Below are 18,925 nucleotides of genomic sequence, written 5' to 3' on the forward strand. Positions count from 1 at the left end.
TCTCGCTCCTCGGCGCGGTTTGACCCTTCCGCCGCCCCGTCCCCCTGCCCCCGCCCGTTGCCGCGACGCCGCTCGCCGCAGCACATTCCTGCGCGGGCTGCGCGGCGGGGAGGGAGGAGCCCTGCTTTCGGGTCTGCCCGTGCCGGCGCCTGAACACAAAAGTGAGATCCTTGGCTCGTCCCGGGCTTCTCTCCCAAGAAAACGGCCCGTTCTCCGGCCTCGCATCCGTGTGCTAGTTTAGCAGTGGTGCTCCGCTCGGCGGATAGGCGGAGATCGCCGCGGGCGGAGGCGGCGCGGGTCAGGCACCGGGGAGGCGGCCCTAGAGAAGCCGGGTGAAGAGGGAGGCCGGGGGCCTGCGGCGCCGCGCTCCCCGCCCTGAGATGCCAACCCGGCAGTCGGCGGCGCAGCTGCGAGCGCGGTGCGTGGGGCCGCGGCTCGGGAGGAGGGCGGGCATGGGCAGCACGGGGAGAGGGGCTGCGGCGCCGGGAGCTCTGTCTCGCCGCACGGCAGGGGGTGAGAGTTGAGTCTCCCCCACGAGGCCGGGATGGGCTGGAGGAGGGGGGAATGGCGGGCGGTGGGAGTGCGAGTACCGGTAGCGCTGAGTCCCGTGTCGCGCAGGTCCGCCCCTCGTGCCCCGCCGCAGGATGGAGTTCGAGCTCCTGGAGAACGATGTGCTGGAGTCGCTGGAGGACCTGGGGTACGTGTCCGGGGCTGGGGGTGCGGGGCGCTCCCGGTGCGGGCCGGGAGCAGAGGGCGGCCCCGGCACGGACACAGCGCCGCTGTCCGCCCCGCACGGGCGGGGCCGCTTGGCTCCGGAGGGCCGCGGCTCGGGACACGGCCTGGAATGGTCCTTTTCCGTCAGAGCCGCCCCCAGAGCGGGGCTGGTGATAATGCCCCAAGCCAGACGGGCTGGCTTTGGCTGCTCGGCCTTGGCGAGCGAGTCGCTCCTCCGTGCGAGCTGATCCCCTTGATGCTTGGATGCCATCTGGTCTGTTGCTGCTCTCTTCTGCACAGCGGCCCTAGCTGGGGGTGGGACGGGATAAAGAGATACGTCAGACAAGAAGAGAACTTTCAGACATCATATTTGGGGGGGCAGGGAAAGAGTAAAAAGGATTGCAAATGAGCAAGTGTTCTTCTTTACATTTTTAAAAGGGTAATATAGCACAGGAAACTATTGCTGTGTAAACCTGTTACTTTGTCAGAGTCAGGAAAGGTTGCATAAGTATGAAAGGCAGAGCGTGGAGAACACGTCCTGCTGTAAGCTGCCATGTCTGTAAACTGTTGTGAGTTCAGAGGACAGGCAGCTACGATTTCACTGCTGCTGCTGGTTGGATGCAAACAGCTGTATTTACTCACATTGGCCGCATTCCCATAAATCACTTTGTGGCTAGGGTCATTATGCTCCAACAAAGACTGTATTTCCAGGCTAAGTTAGTGGTGATAGTTGCAAAGCTTGACAAATAGGCTTCTGTTTTAGCAGGTATTTCTCTGACTGAAATGTGAAGAGGCAGCTCTGCCACAATGAAAATCCTGTGATTTGCTTCTTTTTTTTTCTGTCATATGTTTAAAAGGACACTAGTGGCTTGAAGGAGTTGTGATTTGTGCAATTATAGACAGAAAGTGGTTTTGATTTTTGACATAAAAAGTAGATGAACAAATAAGTTATTTGAAGCAAAATTGACAGCGGTGAAAAAAAGAAAATTTGGAGAATAAAAGACATGAGACCTCAGCAGTATTGGTAACAACTGGGAAAACTATTGCATATGTCTAAAGGACTTCTGATTCTTGGTGTCTGGGGAGACTGGGGTGTTTGAGGCTTTCTGCTTTGGCTGTAGCTCTGTGGTCTTCATGGTTCAACTTATTTTTTCTCATTAGATACTGAAGATATTCCTAATATATCACTTGATTTTTTTTTTTCTCATAGTGTTACATGTTAGAGAGCTGTTTGTTTTTGTAATTGTGCTCGAGGTGTTCAGATGGTGGCCCCTTGTCTTGTACATCAGTTTGCTGAACTGTTGGAAAAGCAAACAGGTGGGATGGCACAATGTTACCAAAAGAGAGCGTAGCTCTGGAAGACATGCCATTGGCAGAAACAGAAGGAAAAAGCTGCTTGCAGTTAGGAATCTGCAGGTTGGATTATTGGCCGGATTGATGTGTAGCTGAAGTCATAATTATAAGAAATAACACACTCAAGATGTTACCTCTGTTAAAAAAAAAGGTGCCTCTAGAAGATCTGAGCAGGGACTTAATCCCATCCCTGCCAAAGCAGAAGGCTTGCCATTGCTTCCTTTTTGCTTTGACCTATAACTGGATGCTTCTGTTGTGAGTCCCAGGTGTTCCCAGACCTACGCATGTAGGCCTGAGACGTCTGTGGGGCGGGACTGAAGCTTGCTCTGAGTAGCCTCTTGAAGCTTCTAGCTTGCTGTGGTCATGCAGTAGGGCTGTAATACATGAGATTACAGCTTCCCGCCAGCTGCCAGTAGATTAACTGTGTCACCAATCAAGCTGCTCTGTGAGGTAAAAGTTATTTTTGAGTGTGGCTTCTTCATTTTACTTGGCTGAAGTAACAGGCTACTACAGTGAAGGCCCAATCCTTTTTATGTGGTATTAAGCACAAGAGCAGAGTGAGGAGAATTACATTTCAATTTGAGATGGTTTTTTATTGCTGAGGTTTGCCAAGGGTTGCCTGGACTCTTTGGATTGTTGTGAGATAGGGGGTGACTTTACCTGGAAGTTCCCAAGAGAGATTTCATTTGGTTATGAGCACTCTTGGATGTCTTTCTGTTTTGGGGGTAGTATATCAAAATAATATTGTACATGTTTTTCCTAAAATACTGAGGTAAACTCTGACTTGTGCTTCTACCTGGTTGATAAGGCAGCCTTCTCCCTACTCTTCATTCTCCCCTTGAGAGATTATCAGTACACAGATGTCCTGAAAGCTTTGTTTTTTAAGATCTGATCTATAAACTCATGCTTTCTTTCATGAGGTCTGATTTTTGGCTTATTTTGCTTAGGCAAAGAACCAATTCCATTAATTTTTCTTGTGTGTATTTAGGGAAGTTGGTTTTTCAAGACATGATATTGTTATGTGGCTCACTTTTGTAATATTTGTATCAAAGGCTTTGTTTTGTAAGGCAGCCCTTTCATACGAGATAGGAAGTGACAGAAAAGATGCACTTGTTCAGCAGTAATTATCCAACATGTAGAGCTCAGGAAGGATTCTTGGGGACTGCAGTTGCCCTGGATAGGTCTATTGTCAGTAACATCTTCAGGAAGTGGAGGCAGAGAAGTTGCCACTGTACATGGTAACATTCTCCAGGAGGAAACCTTTGATGATGATATTTTGTGACACAGTCTCTGTGATGGTAAGTTAACGTGCACACAAATTCTGAGTTTACTCCGATGTTTTCAGTGTGGTTCTTGCTACAGTTCAGTCCAGGAATCACCATTCCATGAGATCAGCACCACAGATGTGTCGTAGTTGTCAGTCTCAATATGTATACAGCATAAAATAAATCTGTCAAAGGACATTGGTCCCAGCAAACATTAATGAACTGTGCTTTTGTTTGACTTCTCAGTTACAAAGGTCCATTGTTAGACGACGGAGCGCTGGCTCAGGCAGTCTCCCATGGAGCCAGTTCCCCTGAATTCACCAAACTCTGCGCTTGGTTGGTGTCTGAGTTACGGCTCTTCTGTAAACTAGAGGAGAACGTGCAGGCAACCAACAGTAAGTAGTCATAATTCCAGCACAAACATGCACTCAGTGTGTGTTCTTCCATGCCACAGAGATTAGGGCTGGCCATATCTGTTGTACCAGGGAGTGTTTTCTGCACACTGCCAGATTTTGGATATTTTCCACCTCAAATTTGCCCAACGAACAGCCAGTAGAGGTTGAAATAATAGTGGCGATCAAAGAGTCTTTGTTGTGAAATTAGCTTTTTCTGTTAATTTTTCAACCATATTGTTTTTTAAAGTTCTTTGATGGATTTAGGGAAATATTAATGCTAGTGGAGTTTTTACTAAATCATGAGAATAGTTTTATTTCAATGCTTCTATTTGTAATTTTGATGTCAGTACACTACTGTTCAAGGTAACATTCTCATGACTACAGTAACCATATCTTCTTTTTACTGTTAGTTCCCTTAACTCTGTGCTTGCTATGAATTTTTGAGAAGGAGCCTGAAAATTATTGGTTTTCATTTTGGTAGAGGAAGCAAACTGTAGCTTTCAGAAAAAAAAAAGCAATTTTGGTCAGCTAGTCATGACAATCTACCAGATTAGATTATTAAATTGGTGTGATAACCCATATTCCTGAATATCTAATATATTAACTCATAATGCCTTTATGAGCTTAACTTTGTATTTACTCAGTGGCCAAAGGTTGCTGCCTTTTTCCTCAACATCTGTTACTTTCCTTTCTCTCTGTTTTTGACATATTCTCTCTTTTTTCTTTGTGTGTATTTCATATTCTCTCTCTGTAACAATACAGTATCTCACCCCTTCTAGTTCCTATTCTTTGTTTTGTGTAAAAATACAATCCAGAAGCCTTCCAACACCTATCTCAAATTCTTTAAACACAGTGACAGAAACATGTTAGCTAGAGTACAGTGAAGTCCTACCTTAATTTTGTATGTCTGGAGTTTAGGAATAACAGACATTTGGGGTTAAAGTCTTTTTCCAAAAGATAAAAAAATGTTATTTCTCATCACTGTTTTTTTTACCTAACAAATTGATTAGTTTCAGTAATTTTTGACAGAAATATCAGTCAAAAGTTTGGTTTATGTGACTTCCTTATTTTTAAATGATATTGATATGAAATAAAATCAGTTGATAAATGTGAGCTTACGGGGAGAAATAACAGAAAAAAGTGAGAACTCATAAGCCACATTTATTATTCACGATAGTTTTCAATGTCCCTTTTCATTGTAGAAATTGTCACTGCCTGTCTGTTGTAGCTTGGAAAAGCTGTCAGTGAAACATAATTTTGTATAAATAGAGCATATCATGGTTCCAAATAGGTTGTGCTGTGTCTTGGAGGAACCCAAGAAATGCACTTGGCCTCCATTTAAAAAGGGACTTAATGTTAAATGGCAACTCGAGCAAAATACGTTTTTTTTTAATAGCTAATTCATTCTAATCATATCCCCTATATATTAGCAGTGAATGAATTTTTATTCTTTTCTTTCTGAGGTCCAAATGAAGCAGAAGAATTTCAGCTTGAAATGAGTGGGCTGCTGTCTGAAATGAACTGTCCATATGCGTCATTAACATCAGGAGATGTGACAAAACGCCTTCATAATCAAAAGAACTGTCTCTTGCTGCTTAGTAAGTTAAAAGGGTGCTTGCAAGCAAACCTGATTTTCTGCAAGATTTATAGTATTGTTTCTTACACTTAATGAGGTAATGGTTTCTTTAAGACCACAATATACTACACTGTAGTTACCTAAAAATATGCATTATTTTTAATATACAGCATCAGAGTATTATATTTCTGGGTTTACCAGTCAATACATACCCAGTATATGAGGGAAAATATTGAGTGTTAACCTCTTTCACATTCACCAGCAAAAAGCCTGTACTATTGCTTTTCAAAAGACTCAACAAAGAGGGAGTTATTTGAAGACTTTTGCTAGAATTTAGCCACTGAACTCTACTTAGCATGGTTGTAAAAATGATCACTAACTTCAGATGCATTATAATTTTAGAGGCTCTCAGTGTGATGCAAGGTGAAACAAAACTTCATTTTCCTACACTGACAGCAGTCGGAATTGTTATGAAAGAGAGAATGTTTTATCCCAGCTCCCAGTTCTTTTGATCAACATCCTTAGTAAATAGCTTCACTGTTGCTTTCTGCTGATTGAAAGGAAATTAACATTAGCAATGGTGATGTCTTCCCTTTTCCCATCAGATCTCAATAGCTAAATTGTTTTTTTTCTCCTTTTGAAATGTTAGAGGAGAAGAAATAGTACTTGAATTTGTAAAAGGTGTGTGATATTAATTCACATTTCAATAAAAAAAGTATAAACTTGAGTTAGAAACTGCAGTACTAATTTTAATCTAATTTTAAAGTCAAGATGAGTTAATGTTTTATTTGCTTCTTCAGTTGCTGCTGATTCTTTAACTTTTCAAAACAGAAGTTTAGTTCTGCCTTCTTCTGAGATACAAGAAATTATTTACAGAGTAGGTTCCTGTATTTCAACAGTAGGAGAAAGATGATTAGACTTAATCTGAATATTTCTTATAGTATGTTTAAAAATGTCAGATGAAGTGAGGTAGTTGTTTCATTTGAAATAGTTTGTAGCTCAAACAATCTTCTCTTCAGCTTGTTTTCTGTAAGCCAAGCCGTTCAATAAATTTGGCTTGTCTGTGACACACAGTTTATCCCAGAGATCCTTTGGGATGTACATTTTGGTAATATAAGGCCGTGTTCAGGAGCTGAGCTCTGGTATCCCATCTGGCAGGAATGCTGTGTTTACTGTCAAATGTGAAATTGCAGTAGTGCCAAATTCCTTTTTTGTGTACCACCATAATTGCATAGCTTTCTTTAGCTGTGTTAAGTGAACTTATTAGGTATCCTGTTGTATGTGAGCCATAAAACCAGTTCTTTTCAGGAGAAACGGGATAACCCTCTGTAGTGAAACTCCAGGGTATTTTATATTTTAATGAAATGCAGCACAGTTTGTCTCTTGGAAGATGTAGCAGTATTGCTGGGAGATTGAAGCACCAAATAAACCCAAGTAATTAGGATTGATTGTCCTCATGTGCAGCATCACTAGAATACAATGTTAGGCACTAGCATCTGCAAAACAAAAAGTACAAGAGTTTCAGGCTGGTTCAGAAAAGTTGTGCAAAAAAAGAATTGCTATTTAAAGAACATTCATCTTAGATATAGATTTAAAAATTTCTATCACTGTTAGAGGAGGTTGAAGATAGCTTAAATGTGATCTCTAAGTTTTTGAAACAAAAATCTCCTGCTAGTTTCTTTTTCAATAGGCCAGAAAAGAGTGTAAATAATTGAAAGTTCAATGTAAGAAAAACCTGTATAAAGTGTTGCTGAAAGAACTTACAGAACTTACACAGGATACTTCACTGTTTTACATATTCTAAGATTTTTTTTTTATTTATAAGGTATTCTGTACCTTTAGCAGACAACATTCTAGAGATCATTAAAATGCTCTGTTCTTTTCTTCATCTTTTTATCTGTCCCACTTTTATAAATAATAACCTTTTTTTGTATATCTGTGGGTTTACTTCCCTGCTCACAAGTATGTCTGCAGTGTCAGTTTTTCTTAGTTTTAGGAGTGTTTATGTATATTATTGCTATGGTCACTCGCTATGATTAATGAGAAAAGTACTGTTAAACTTGTGCTTTTTTTTTTAAATTCAAACTTTAAAGTTGTGGCATCTGCAAACAAAGGCTGTTTATATAATTGTAAATTTATATCACTGTAAATGACACCTGATGCTGAAATCCTGGGCATATACTGTGTTCAGAAATTGTGATTTTGATTTTTCTCTTTTTGTTTGATGAAGGAGTTACAATGTAATGATAGGCTCTTACAGTTCTGATAGTGAAGAAAACTTCAGCCATTCTAGCTTCTATTTCATCAGTTACAACCTTCCTTTCTGAAGTTGTTGTAAACATGAATTCTCAGTAGTACTTCCCAGTGGGATTATTCTTCCACTCTACATTTTGTGTGGGGAAGTAGAGGAGATTCATCTGACATTTCACTTCTCTCTACTTGCTACCTTGCTTGTTTTCTAGAGCTTGAAGAAGTGCTTGCTTGTCTACCCTAAAATGCACATCTCAGTCCCTCATCCTGCTTGTTTCCATGCTCCAGTTTCCTGTCTTTGCTGGGCAAAACCTGAAGGAAAGGAGCTGTGCTCTGTTGAACTTAGGGATTAATACTTGCTGGAATCATAGGGATTCTTTCCAGGCTTTAATTGGTTATACTAAACCTGTCCTCTGTTGTGTTTCTAGCATTGGACTCAGTAATTGTAAATATGAGTGTTCTGTAGATAGAAAATTTCTATCCCTCCCTCTATCCAAAACAGTAAATTTGCACAATTCTTGGTTGTAAGCACTTGAGTTTTCACTGGCTCTAAAATAATTCTTTTATATCTGATGATCAAATCTAATTTTTCTTACCCCAGCATACCTCATCTCAGAACTGGAAGCTGCCAGAATGCTGTGTGTGAATGCCCCTCCTAAAAAAGCCCAGGAAGGAGGTGGCAGTGAAGTCTTTCAGGAGCTAAAGGGCATCTGTATTGCTTTAGGCATGTCCAAGCCTCCCGCCAACATAACGATGTTCCAGTTCTTCAGTGGAATTGAAAAAAAAGTAAGATCCAAAGGAAGAAAAATTTGAATATTTATGATGCTGTTGTTTTGATGGAAAATAGTTCTGCTACCTGGGTGAGATTTGCCTCTTGTGAAACTCCAGAGTTTGAGTTGTGAAAGAGAGTTAATGTGTTTTACTGCATATACAAAGAGTCAGAACTTTGAAAATTATTTTGAAGGCTTTTTCCATGCCAAGGCATGAGGTCAGGGACTGTTGCTATCATTGCTTTCCAGGGTGACTGCTCTAGGTTTTGATGCTATCATCTGTTGCAGAAGACATAGAAAATGCTCATCTTAGGCCTCAGGAAGAATGTTAAAGAGAAATGATTTTCAAGAAATACACCTAAACAAATTTGTACAGAAACCTAGTGTTTTAAAGATGTTTTGGTTAAAAGGTAGTGTAACGAAAGGAAAACTTAACACCTTCTCCCTAAGACTTCATAATTTCTTGTGATTCTATTTATTTTTATTCCTTACATGTGTGTGTTCTCCAGGCTGTTGGGATTTAAAAAAAAAAATTAACTTCTGAGTAACTTTTATAAATCAGAGAAATTAAATGGAATGGACTGTCCAGTGCACAGACCAAGGACTGGGGACAGAAAGCTTTTAAATCACATTTAGTGACTTAATTTGCAGGATAGGGGAGAGCAGAACAGCAGATAGGGAACAGCAGAAGACAGCCCTTAACTTTAAGGAGCAGATATGGGTCCCTTCCAATGCAGAATATTCTGTGATTACAAAGCTCCCCAAAACAGTGCTGTTTGAAAGCAATAAGGTTTAAAATCTTAAATAAATTTGGCTCAGTATCATTGGAAAGCCAGGTCATTAAATGTGTTAGATCACATGCTGGAATGAGCAAGTTGGTGGTTTTTTTCCAAACTACTTTGGAAGTTTTTGTCACTGCCCCTCCATTTCTTCCCCCTTGAAGTCCTAAGAAATTTTGAGATGGGATAGATAATTTGTGTCCAAACTCCTAAAATGCAAGATAGAGTTAAAATTTCATACTAAAGATTTTTCTCCTTTTGATTGGAAAGAGGAGTCCTTCTTTGGGACATGTTACATTTTACATCATCTTAAAATAAGCTTTTTGATACAAATGTGGGTTCTTTTCTGGATTAACGAGATGATGTGTAGAATAATCCCTATGGCTTCAAGAGTAGCAGTGCCTTGTGGTGTCTTCGTTTTTACTGCTGATCTATTCAATAGTCCCTTCTCTTAATTTTTAAATAATTATAGCTGAGACTACCAGAAATCTAAAAACAGTTGCTTTCCAAAAGAAGTGTGCTTGGTTCTCTGTTCCAGAGAACATAACTTGATATTGGAGGTTGCTGTGTCATGCTTTTCACTGTCCAACAGTCCTCTCCTTTAATTTGAATCTTGAAAAACTATTTTTTTTAGCCGAAGCTTATATTTTTATATGTCTCCTAACAGCTGAAGGAAACTCTAGCAAAGGTTCCACCTAACCATGTTGGAAAACCTTTATTAAAGAAACAACTGGGACCAGCTCACTGGGTGAGTAGCTGCAGGTATTACAGTCCATTTCCCTTTTTCAAGTGTACATAGTATTGATCCTGATTCTGTGTGTTGCAAAATGATTTTTCTCTTTCTGAAGACAATAAGATAATTTCTTGCAGTATAATGTATGTGTTGGTGCAATAAATGTACAGCAACTGATAAGATCTTAGACTCATGAATCTCAAGATCCAGGTGCTGGCTGAACTTTTCCAAAATGAGAGACCTTCAGTGGTGGTGCTGACTACCATGCTTGTGCAGTAGCTTAAACCTTTCTCTCCTGCCCTTTACCAGCGCTGTCTGTGTCATCTAGTCCTGCTGAGAAGGTGTCATGTCTGCTTCTGGGGCTTCTTTTTAGCTAAGCTGTGGGTCTGTTCATAATGTCCCCCTCTTTTTGTCACTTGGAGTAGTCTGCTTCCTTCATAGCCTCTCCAAGAGGCAATGAGTATGCAGGTAGGAGCTGGGAGAGACATTGTACACTCAGGCCTCAGGCTGCAGAGCTATGTGATCTTTTCCAACTGGGATTTGTCACCTGCTGTACTGGGAGCGTGGTGCCTGGGTTAACCACTGCTGCTGCTCCAAGACTTCAGGTCTCTCTTGTCTCTCTCACTTAAAGCTGAAGCACATCTTCCCCCAGCAGTCTGCTTCCTTCAGTGCTTGTATTGTTGAGACTGAAAGTGGGCCCCCTGTTCTCCTTCCAGCCAGGCCTCTTTAAATATACGTATTATTTCTGTAATAGTGCATATCTCACCTGCTGCTCTAACTAAACCACTGTCTGCTACCAGCTGTTTCTCATGATGACTTTTTCCTGTAGGGCACTTTGTTGTTTTGCCTGTATGCAGACTGTGCTTTAATCTTGCAGTACTGTACTTACTTTCAGTCCTTTATCTTTGCTCTGTCTTTATCCTTAAGCTTTCTACTTTTTAAGAAGGCACAAACATCCTGTTTCTTAGGAGTTACGTATGCCCTTGCTTCAGCTTGTTGCCTATAGTATCTTCACCTTTGTTTCTCTGTCCTGGTGGATGTTGAGAAGTGCCTCAGCAGTGTGTGCAGTTTTTGTGCTGTTAGAAATGGTAGAAGGCTGAACATGAGCCATGGAAGCTTCAGGAAAATAACATCAGCAGGCACACCTTGGCTGTGAGTCCATTTGACAAGGTAGATAATTGCAATCTTAAGCCATGCATATTATCTCTGTGTTATACTCTCTTCCATCCACATAGTTTATTAAGTAGAAACACTTTAATCTATAGATTGTTTGCAAATTTTTGTTTCAGGAAAAAATTGAAGCAATTAATCAAGCCATAGCCAACGAATATGAAGTCCGAAGAAAACTGTTAGTCAAACGTTTGGATGTTACTGTGCAATCCTTTGGCTGGTCAGACAGAGCTAAGGTACAGACAACTTGCTGTGAAGTCCTGGTTGTTGGTAACCCTTTAAAATAAGTATCTCTGGAAAACTGCGTCATTGTTTTGTCCTTCATGAGTCAAAAATAATCGCAGGAGTTGTCTGGCTTTGTTTTGAGTTTCTGAATAAGTTTATGACAATGGAAGATAAGTAAAAATATTTTACTTAAAACTGTTGGATTTTAAATCAGTCTGTGAAATGAGAAGTCAGAGTATATGTAACTACACACCAAAGCCACTGGAGAAAGTAGTACTGATCCAACCTTGTTCAGAGTACCATAATGTGAACCATTAAGTGCTGTGCCTTGTGTTATGGTAGAAAAGCCCCTTCCTGTTGGCCATCCCTTATCTTACTTTGTCCTGTCCACAGCAATCAGATTTCCTTGACTCAAAGTGTGTCTGCAATCACAACTCCACAGATGCACATGAGAAAAGCTGCTAAGGCACTGCTTCTTCTTACCTTATAGACAGGGTAATGCTTTATGTGCTTCTTTTGTGTTTGAACCATGCAAGTGGCTGTGACATGAGATCTGTTCTCCCTTGAGTACATGATACATATTCTGATTTTATAAATAATTACATGACTTCCCTGTTTCCTATGTCTTAGAAATTACAGGATTTTAAAAAATAGTACATATAATTTATTTTCCAGGACTAAGCCAGATCTGTAACATGGTGTTAAATATACTGCTGACAGTGTTTGAGTCAAAGTTATTAGTGCTAAACTGTGACACATAGAATCATTGAGTGTTTTTTCTTGATAAGTGTTTTTTCAAAAAGCAGCCATACTTTAATAATAAACTGTGACCTGTCCCATTTTGAACTTGACTAGCTACACAAAATATTTTCACGAAACCCACGAATTGTGTACATGCATTTCTATCTATTGAAATGCAAATTTTTTGGCAGCATAATAAGCTTCATCTTTAGCAAGATGATAATTTTCTTTTTTATTTGAAAAGTATCAGAATATAATCATATGACTAAATAGCCACTTCTCCAGATAGTGGAAACACCAGGAAAAGAACCCCTTGCAGTCTATTGTTAGGGATTTTTTTAAACTTAAAATTTCAAGTTTCACCTAAAACAGTATCATAGGACCAAAATACTGTGCTCAGAGCTCAGTCAAACTTACCAGGGAAAAACACACTAGTACTAGAAAAACACACTGGTCAATACTTTTGCTTCTCCTACCTTTAGCCGGTGCCATATTTCAGTTTTCTGCCTTTGGATCGAAAACAAGATTTTTTAGGATTTTAAAATGTGCTTCTAGGTTTTTCCACTGTTAAGATATGTTGGAAAACCTGGTTTGCCTGACCCCACTGCCATCATCTGCATTCGGATGGCAATCTGGTTTATCCTAACTGCATCACACACTACACTCTGTTGATAACTGAAGAGAGATGTAACTTGTGTAGTAACTCATGTGTGGTAGCACAGATTTCTCCTCTGTCTCAGCTGGAAAATTTTGAGGTGTTCAAGAAAGCCGGAGTGGTTAATGCTGAAAGCCAGTAGAGGAAGAGTCATTGCATACAAGGCCAAGTTGAGTGTAGGATCTCATTTCTAGCTCTGCCAGGCCTCTTGGTGCCTTGTCTTTGTGAGGAAGCTGACTGGAATGAAGAGTGAAGTGAGTTAACAGGACCTTTTTCTGCTGATAAGTGCTGGAGAGGGGGTGATGCTGGCCCAGCTGGAATGGGTGCAGGTCAGGGTGAAGGCACAGAAGGGGGTCTGGAGGCAGAACACAGATGTGTTTCGCTTTCAGTGTCTTCTGGATTTTAGCAGTAATTCATGTAACTATATGGCACACTTCTGTTCTCTGTTGGACTGCCTGGAATTAATACAGTCTGATGTGTATGTTGTTGAAATTGTTAGCTCATTGGTGTCTTGGCATTTCAGTCAGAATTGTGTTTCCTATTTACTTAAGAAATTATTGTGACAAATGCTAGTTTGAGTGAAGTAATCCTCAGTTATAAAGTGGTTCTCACTGATTTTATATTAACTTTTTTGTTAATTTATTTAACTTTCTATTTGCAGCAGTGGCTTATTATTCAGTGCTGATTTGATTCTTTTCATGAGATGTCCCATTGCTTTAACTGACTGGGTTTTGTTTTTCTTTGCTCCAACAGAGTCAAACAGAAAAACTGGCTAAAGTCTACCAGCCAAAACGTGCCCTCTTATCTACTAAGTGCACTATATCAATTGCAAATCTCTTGGCAGCTCGGCAGGATCTGTCAAAGATTATGAGAACAAGCAGCGGATCCATCCGAGAGAAGACTGCATGTGCAATTAATAAGGTACCTTTGGTGACAAATGTCTTGTTCTTTTAGGAATATTTAAGTAACTTGAATGTAGTAATAAATCCTATTTTTTTCAGGGTTGTAACTGGAATTTGGAAATAAAGGATAAGAAACTTGGTGTTTGTATATTGCAGATAATGCATCAGTGGATTGTGGATAGTGCAGTTTCAGCTGTTGAGGTTCACAGTGTCCCTTCTTTGGGGCAGTAAAAATTGCTGAAATACCTTGGATTGCTTACTGTGGGAGTAGGCCTGCTGTGTCTTGCCAGAATTACAGAAGCCATTACTCTACTGCTACCTGATTCTGCCAGCATGTCTAAAATAACATCTGCATAGTAACTGTGTTTCTGGTCTGTGTAAATAGAATGTACTAAGATCACAAGGCAAGGATCCCAGAAATTAGATTGCCCTGGGTACACAAGTAGATTACAATCAAGTGTATAGTTCTAATAATGGCATAGGAGAAACATGACTTAGACAAAACTATTTGCCTTGTTTCAAAAATTATGATTTTACAAGAGTAATAGGCTCAAAAAAATGCATGCTGAACTTGGCAGCTCAGTAGCTATGTACAGCAGCATACTTGCTGCTTTAAAATTGTGGGGGTAGGTGCATGCTCTTCTGCCTTTCGAGTACCAACTGTACCTCTGGTAAAGCTCTAATTAATTTCGGAGGGAGTAGTGGTGTGCTGATTTGGCCGCAGCCCATCCAACCCAAATAATTTCTGCACCTTTTTAGTGTTATTGGTGAGTAAGAAATTAAGTAATAAGACAGGTTGACCCTATCATCAGACTGTATGTATGTTTCAGTAGGAATGCAGTACTGCCCTGCTGCTGATGTATAATCTGTTAATTTATCTCCATTATCAATATTAAATGCTTTCCAAGATAGTAGCATGAAATAGCAAAGTAGCCTACTTCCACTGAAGTTCCTTTGTTATATTGCTTCAAAACTTCGAGCAGTACAAATGTCCTGTCCCATTTTGCCTTGCTAAATTTTTAAGGTCACACCATCCTTAGACAGGTAAAGACCTCTAGAGTCTTGTTCCACTCTGATCAGTGCTGTCTCACACCTGTCTGTTGTCAAGTTGAAAAATAGAACTTTTCTCCCTTTATTTACCAAGTCAGTGGCTTCTGCAGCAGCTCAGAGCACTAGTTAGAGACTGAGTGTGTTGCATTGTACTTGTGCTTATTTGAGTTTAGCGCTCAGCACTAATCAAGAGTTAAGTGAAGGACTGTGTTGGTGCTGCCCATGGTGGTGTGCCTGCTGTTTGAACACAAAGCACAGGTCTCCTGACTTGTCTCGTTAGTAGTGCTTCAAGTACTAGATAATCTCTCTTTAACTTTTATTAATTGGACACAGACACTGTCACATTCAAGCACACAAAATTTGTCTGGATGTAAAAGCCTTGGGGTGGGTGCTTGGGGTGGGTCTGTGGTGTGTCTCAGTAAATGTGACTCTCTTGTGAGGTGTCACAACTCCTATGGCAGTTTTCCCTTTCCCTTTGCAGGTGCTAATGGGCAGAGTGCCTGACAGAGGAGGAAGGCCCAACGAAATTGAACCTCCACCTCCTGAGATGCCACCGTGGCAGAAAAGACCAGAGGGGGGCTCGCAGCAAGGCGGTGGCAGAGGAGGCAGAGGTGGCTATGACTCTTCCTATGGAGGGCGGGGAGGTTATGACCACGGGAGTCATGACCGAGGAGGAAGAGGAGGCTATGACTCATCATACGGAGGGCGAGGAGGTCACGAACAAGGAAGCCATGATCGAGGGGGACGAGGAGGACGTGGTGGCTATGATCATGGTGGCAGAGGAGGAGGAAGAGGAAACAAGCTTCAAGGAGGCTGGACAGATGGCGGAAGTGGTGGCTACCAGGATGGCGGCTACAGGGAGAGCAACTACAGAGATGCAGGTTTCCAAACAGGTGGCTACCATGGTGGTGGTGGCTACCAAGGAGGAGGCTATGGTGGCTGCCAGTCGTCCTCTTATTCTGGAAGTGGCTACCAAGGGGGTGGTGGCGGTGGTTATCAGCAAGACAACAGATATCAAGATGGTGGGTCCCACAGTGACCGAGGGGGTGGCCGTGGAGGAGGGAGGGGTGGCCGTGGCGGTCGCGGTGGCCGAGGAGGTCAAGGAGGTGGCTGGGGGGGCAGAGGTGGACAGAACTTTAATCAAGGAGGGCAGTTTGAGCAGCACTTCCAGCATGGAGGTTATCAGTATAATCAATCTGGCTTTGGACAAGGAAGACACTTCACCAGCTGAGGCTGCTAAAAATTTACACTTCAGCAGAGCTCACATAATAGAAACCTGGTTTAGAGGCCTGACTTAAATGCTGCTTGAATTAGTACAGGTTTGTACATAGCAGGTAGAATCTGGGTGGGATGTTTTGCATAGAGCAAAGCACAACTTTGTGTAGACCTCTCCTCCCCACCCACCTCTGCCTGTCTGAATGAAAGACATTGTCACTACCCCCTGCACCCTAAACATTAACTAATAGCCATGCTTTTTGAATGTTGGACTGGTTCCCTCTGCTCAAAACACTTTTGTTCTAAATATGCCTGCAGTGTTTGCCTTCTATTTTGATTTGGAGAAATACCTGTCAAATTTGTCTATTATAGTACACAGTAAAACTTCTGCATTTCCCCCCCAAATCATTGTTGAGTTACATGTTCTGAACCAGTCTGGAGTGTTGCTTTTCTTCTTGCTGACCTCTTGTTTCAGTCACGATGCCGTTACAGCGCGTGTGCGCGCACAGGGACTCCTCTGACAAGCAGGGTTTTGTGTTATCTGAGCTCTACTGTGGATGCCATGTTCAGTAGCCTTATCTCCTGCTAAACCACGTTTTCCTACCTGCTCAACTCTGAAGACTGACCGCCGCCAAAATCTGCAAAGATCATTTCAAACTAAGCTAAATTGTGAACCGATAGTGTGTGTAGGCCTGTAGTTAGGTGTAGCAATTCAAACTGACCTGCATCCATCCAAAACAAGTTGCTCCTCCTCCAAACCTAATTTTTACTTGAAATCAGCTAGAAGAAATGACAAACTGAAGTTTATTTTATTTGCAAGTTAAATACCACTGGCTCGGCAAAGCTAGGGCAATTTGTTTTGGGGGTAGTTTTTTTAAAGAAATGCACTACGGCCTGGGAAGATTAGTTCCTGCCTGGAGGAAGCCCTTTTATTATTGCTGCAGAAAACAAAACCTGGCTGAGTTTGGTGTTCTAATGTTTGGGTTTTTTTCTTTACTGAAAACCACATAATGCTTCTTGCTGGGTTTTTTTGTGTACATAAACATTGTCAAAAAGCTGTGAAAGAAAATGGCTGAAGGTGTGCTGTTGTATAAAAGGTGAGCAATAAAAGTATCTGTATGTTCTGTTTGCTTTAGTTTCTTTTCCTTGACAGTAAAAAGTACTTGCTGCAGTAGCTGGGAATTCATGGTTATTTCTGTCTTCATCTCTTTTTTTTATTGTAACCTATTTTATGTATTGTAGTTGTCCCAGCTATACCTTGCATTCTGCCCTTTGAGGGGCTGTCAGAACAGCAGCAGGTGGGAGGAGCTGATCTTCAGTTGCTCTGACTATCGTTCTGTTCTTCCCTCTGACCTGGTGTAGCAGCTCGTAGTGCTCTCTCTTGCTGTGTAAAGTTATTCTTAGGCTCTTTGAGCTCTGTCTCCCAGGTTATGTTCCTGCATGCCATGTGAACTTGGTATGCTGCTTCTGGGAACTTCCTGGTGCTCTCCAGCCTTGTGGAAATGTAGGTTCTTGCTGCCATGCTCAGATCACTGTAGCAGAGGCTGTGATGATGGCAGAGTCTACCTGTTTTGTCCTTGGGGATGAATCCAGATTGATGCAGGCAGGAGGAGTTCCTTGGCTTACAGTAATAGCATGAGTATCTGAGAGAATCTCTCTAACGCTGGTGTTGCTGTAATTCAAGGTAGTCATGTAAATATGCTAAAAAACATAATTTAGAACTGATTTGCCTGTATTTCATGCCACATTCAACCTGAAAATCTGTTTGATTTATTGCAGCCACTAGGTGCTGCTAGTGATTCACGGGTTTGGAAGCAAAGGTCCCTGAGAAAGGCACTTGGGAATCTGACTTAATGGCTTTTCTCCTTTAGTGTTTCAAACAAATTTAACAAGCCTGATGAGGGAAAAGCTTTCTGTATTGAATCCAGGTCTTTGAGGATCACTGATACAGATCTATCTGTGCCTAACACAGTTCAAATTATCAGCATCTAAAACTGAATGTTTCTGGTTCACAAAGGTTTTTTGACGATTTCTTACATCAGGAATCTCCAGAGAAGATGTCTCCCCTGTAATACTTTGTCATGAGCATTAGCTGGTGACTAGCTGCATTCCTGCAAAAATAATTAGTGGGAGTCTTTTTAAGAATTGCAGTTCCTACAGTGGGGTCAGTCCTGGACTAGGAAACGCAAAGAGACGGACAAATTAAAAGAGCCTTTTGCTAGGGATATAATCTCTTCAAGCTGGCAGCTTCTGCTTTTCTTCACGCTCCTCACTGCAAAGAGGATGGTGCTTTCTGTCAGTGCATTAGGGGTGCTGTAAACTTGTTTCTAGCAAGAGGGAACTCAGGAGGGTCTTCAGAGAGCCCCATCAGCACATTAAGAGATTATGCTTTCTGTGCCAGAACTGCCAGTTCCTCTGCAAGACTATAGCTGTTGCTGCAGTGGAGAGTCTCACCTTTGCACACTGTGACATGGTGAATTGATGCTGGGGTGGGGTAGGAGCTTCCCCTTCCTCCTCCCAGATAGCTTTTTTCATCAAAATATGTTGCTTCTCCTCCTTCTTCCTCCAGGACTTAGGGTAAGCCAAGTCCCAATTTATTCCTGTTTGAGGAGGAAAGTTAAAAAAAAAAATCAGAAGTCAAAACCAGGAGGCTTTACTCTTCCAACAGGAAAGAAAACACTTTGCTTCTGCCAGCTGTTGTTGTTTTTCCTTACTCTATTGTTTCCTCCTAGTGTGCTATGACTTCTTTGTTCCCCAGAGAAAACAAGCTTTGTGTATGTGGAGAGAGCAGCTTTGATTAATGAAAGCAAACAGCCACTGCTTTGTTATTCTCTGTACGATGCTCTGATATTTACTGTTTTCCAAACATGATTTCTGCACTGCTGCACTGGGAGCAATCTCCTAAATAGAAGCTGGGAGAAGAGAGATGGGCTGTGGATGTTATTAGACTGTGATGGATTGGATATACATGTTTGATTTCATTGTGCATCGTGATCAAAAGCAGAACTCCAGATTAAAAAGTCGAGTAAGCAAGCCAGGGGAACAGTGTTCTTCCTCTTGGCCTTCCTGCTCTTGCCACTCTTCTCCCACAAGCTGTAGGCATCTTGTTCTGTTTTTTCCATCCGCCTTTTT

The 18,925-nt window shown here is 41.5% G+C and overlaps 1 protein-coding gene across 1 annotated transcript; it reads left to right on the forward strand.

Moving 5' to 3' along the window:
- Positions 1–283: 283 nt before the first annotated feature.
- On the forward strand, positions 284–16,919 carry FAM98A (family with sequence similarity 98 member A). The gene is made up of 9 exons (XM_038131116.1): positions 284–418; positions 619–697; positions 3,579–3,727; positions 5,191–5,325; positions 8,155–8,339; positions 9,770–9,850; positions 11,125–11,241; positions 13,380–13,547; positions 15,060–16,919. Exons 2-9 carry the CDS (start codon positions 645–647, stop codon positions 15,807–15,809), a joined length of 1,638 nt encoding a protein of 545 aa, XP_037987044.1. The 5' UTR covers positions 284–418; positions 619–644; the 3' UTR covers positions 15,810–16,919.
- Positions 16,920–18,925: the final 2,006 nt, after the last annotated feature.

Source organism: Motacilla alba, chromosome 3 (assembly GCF_015832195.1).
Source record: "Motacilla alba alba isolate MOTALB_02 chromosome 3, Motacilla_alba_V1.0_pri, whole genome shotgun sequence".
NCBI lineage: Eukaryota > Metazoa > Chordata > Aves > Passeriformes > Motacillidae > Motacilla > Motacilla alba.

Excerpts from the sequence above, each read along its gene's own strand:
- FAM98A (XM_038131116.1), top strand. The coding sequence starts at position 645 with ATGGAGTTCGAGCTCCTGGAGAACGATGTGCTGGAGTCGCTGGAGGAC. Across the intron at positions 698-3,578 it reads GAGTCGCTGGAGGACCTGGG|TTACAAAGGTCCATTGTTAG; the intron begins GTACGTGTCCGG and ends TTGACTTCTCAG. Across the intron at positions 8,340-9,769 it reads TCAGTGGAATTGAAAAAAAA|CTGAAGGAAACTCTAGCAAA; the intron begins GTAAGATCCAAA and ends GTCTCCTAACAG.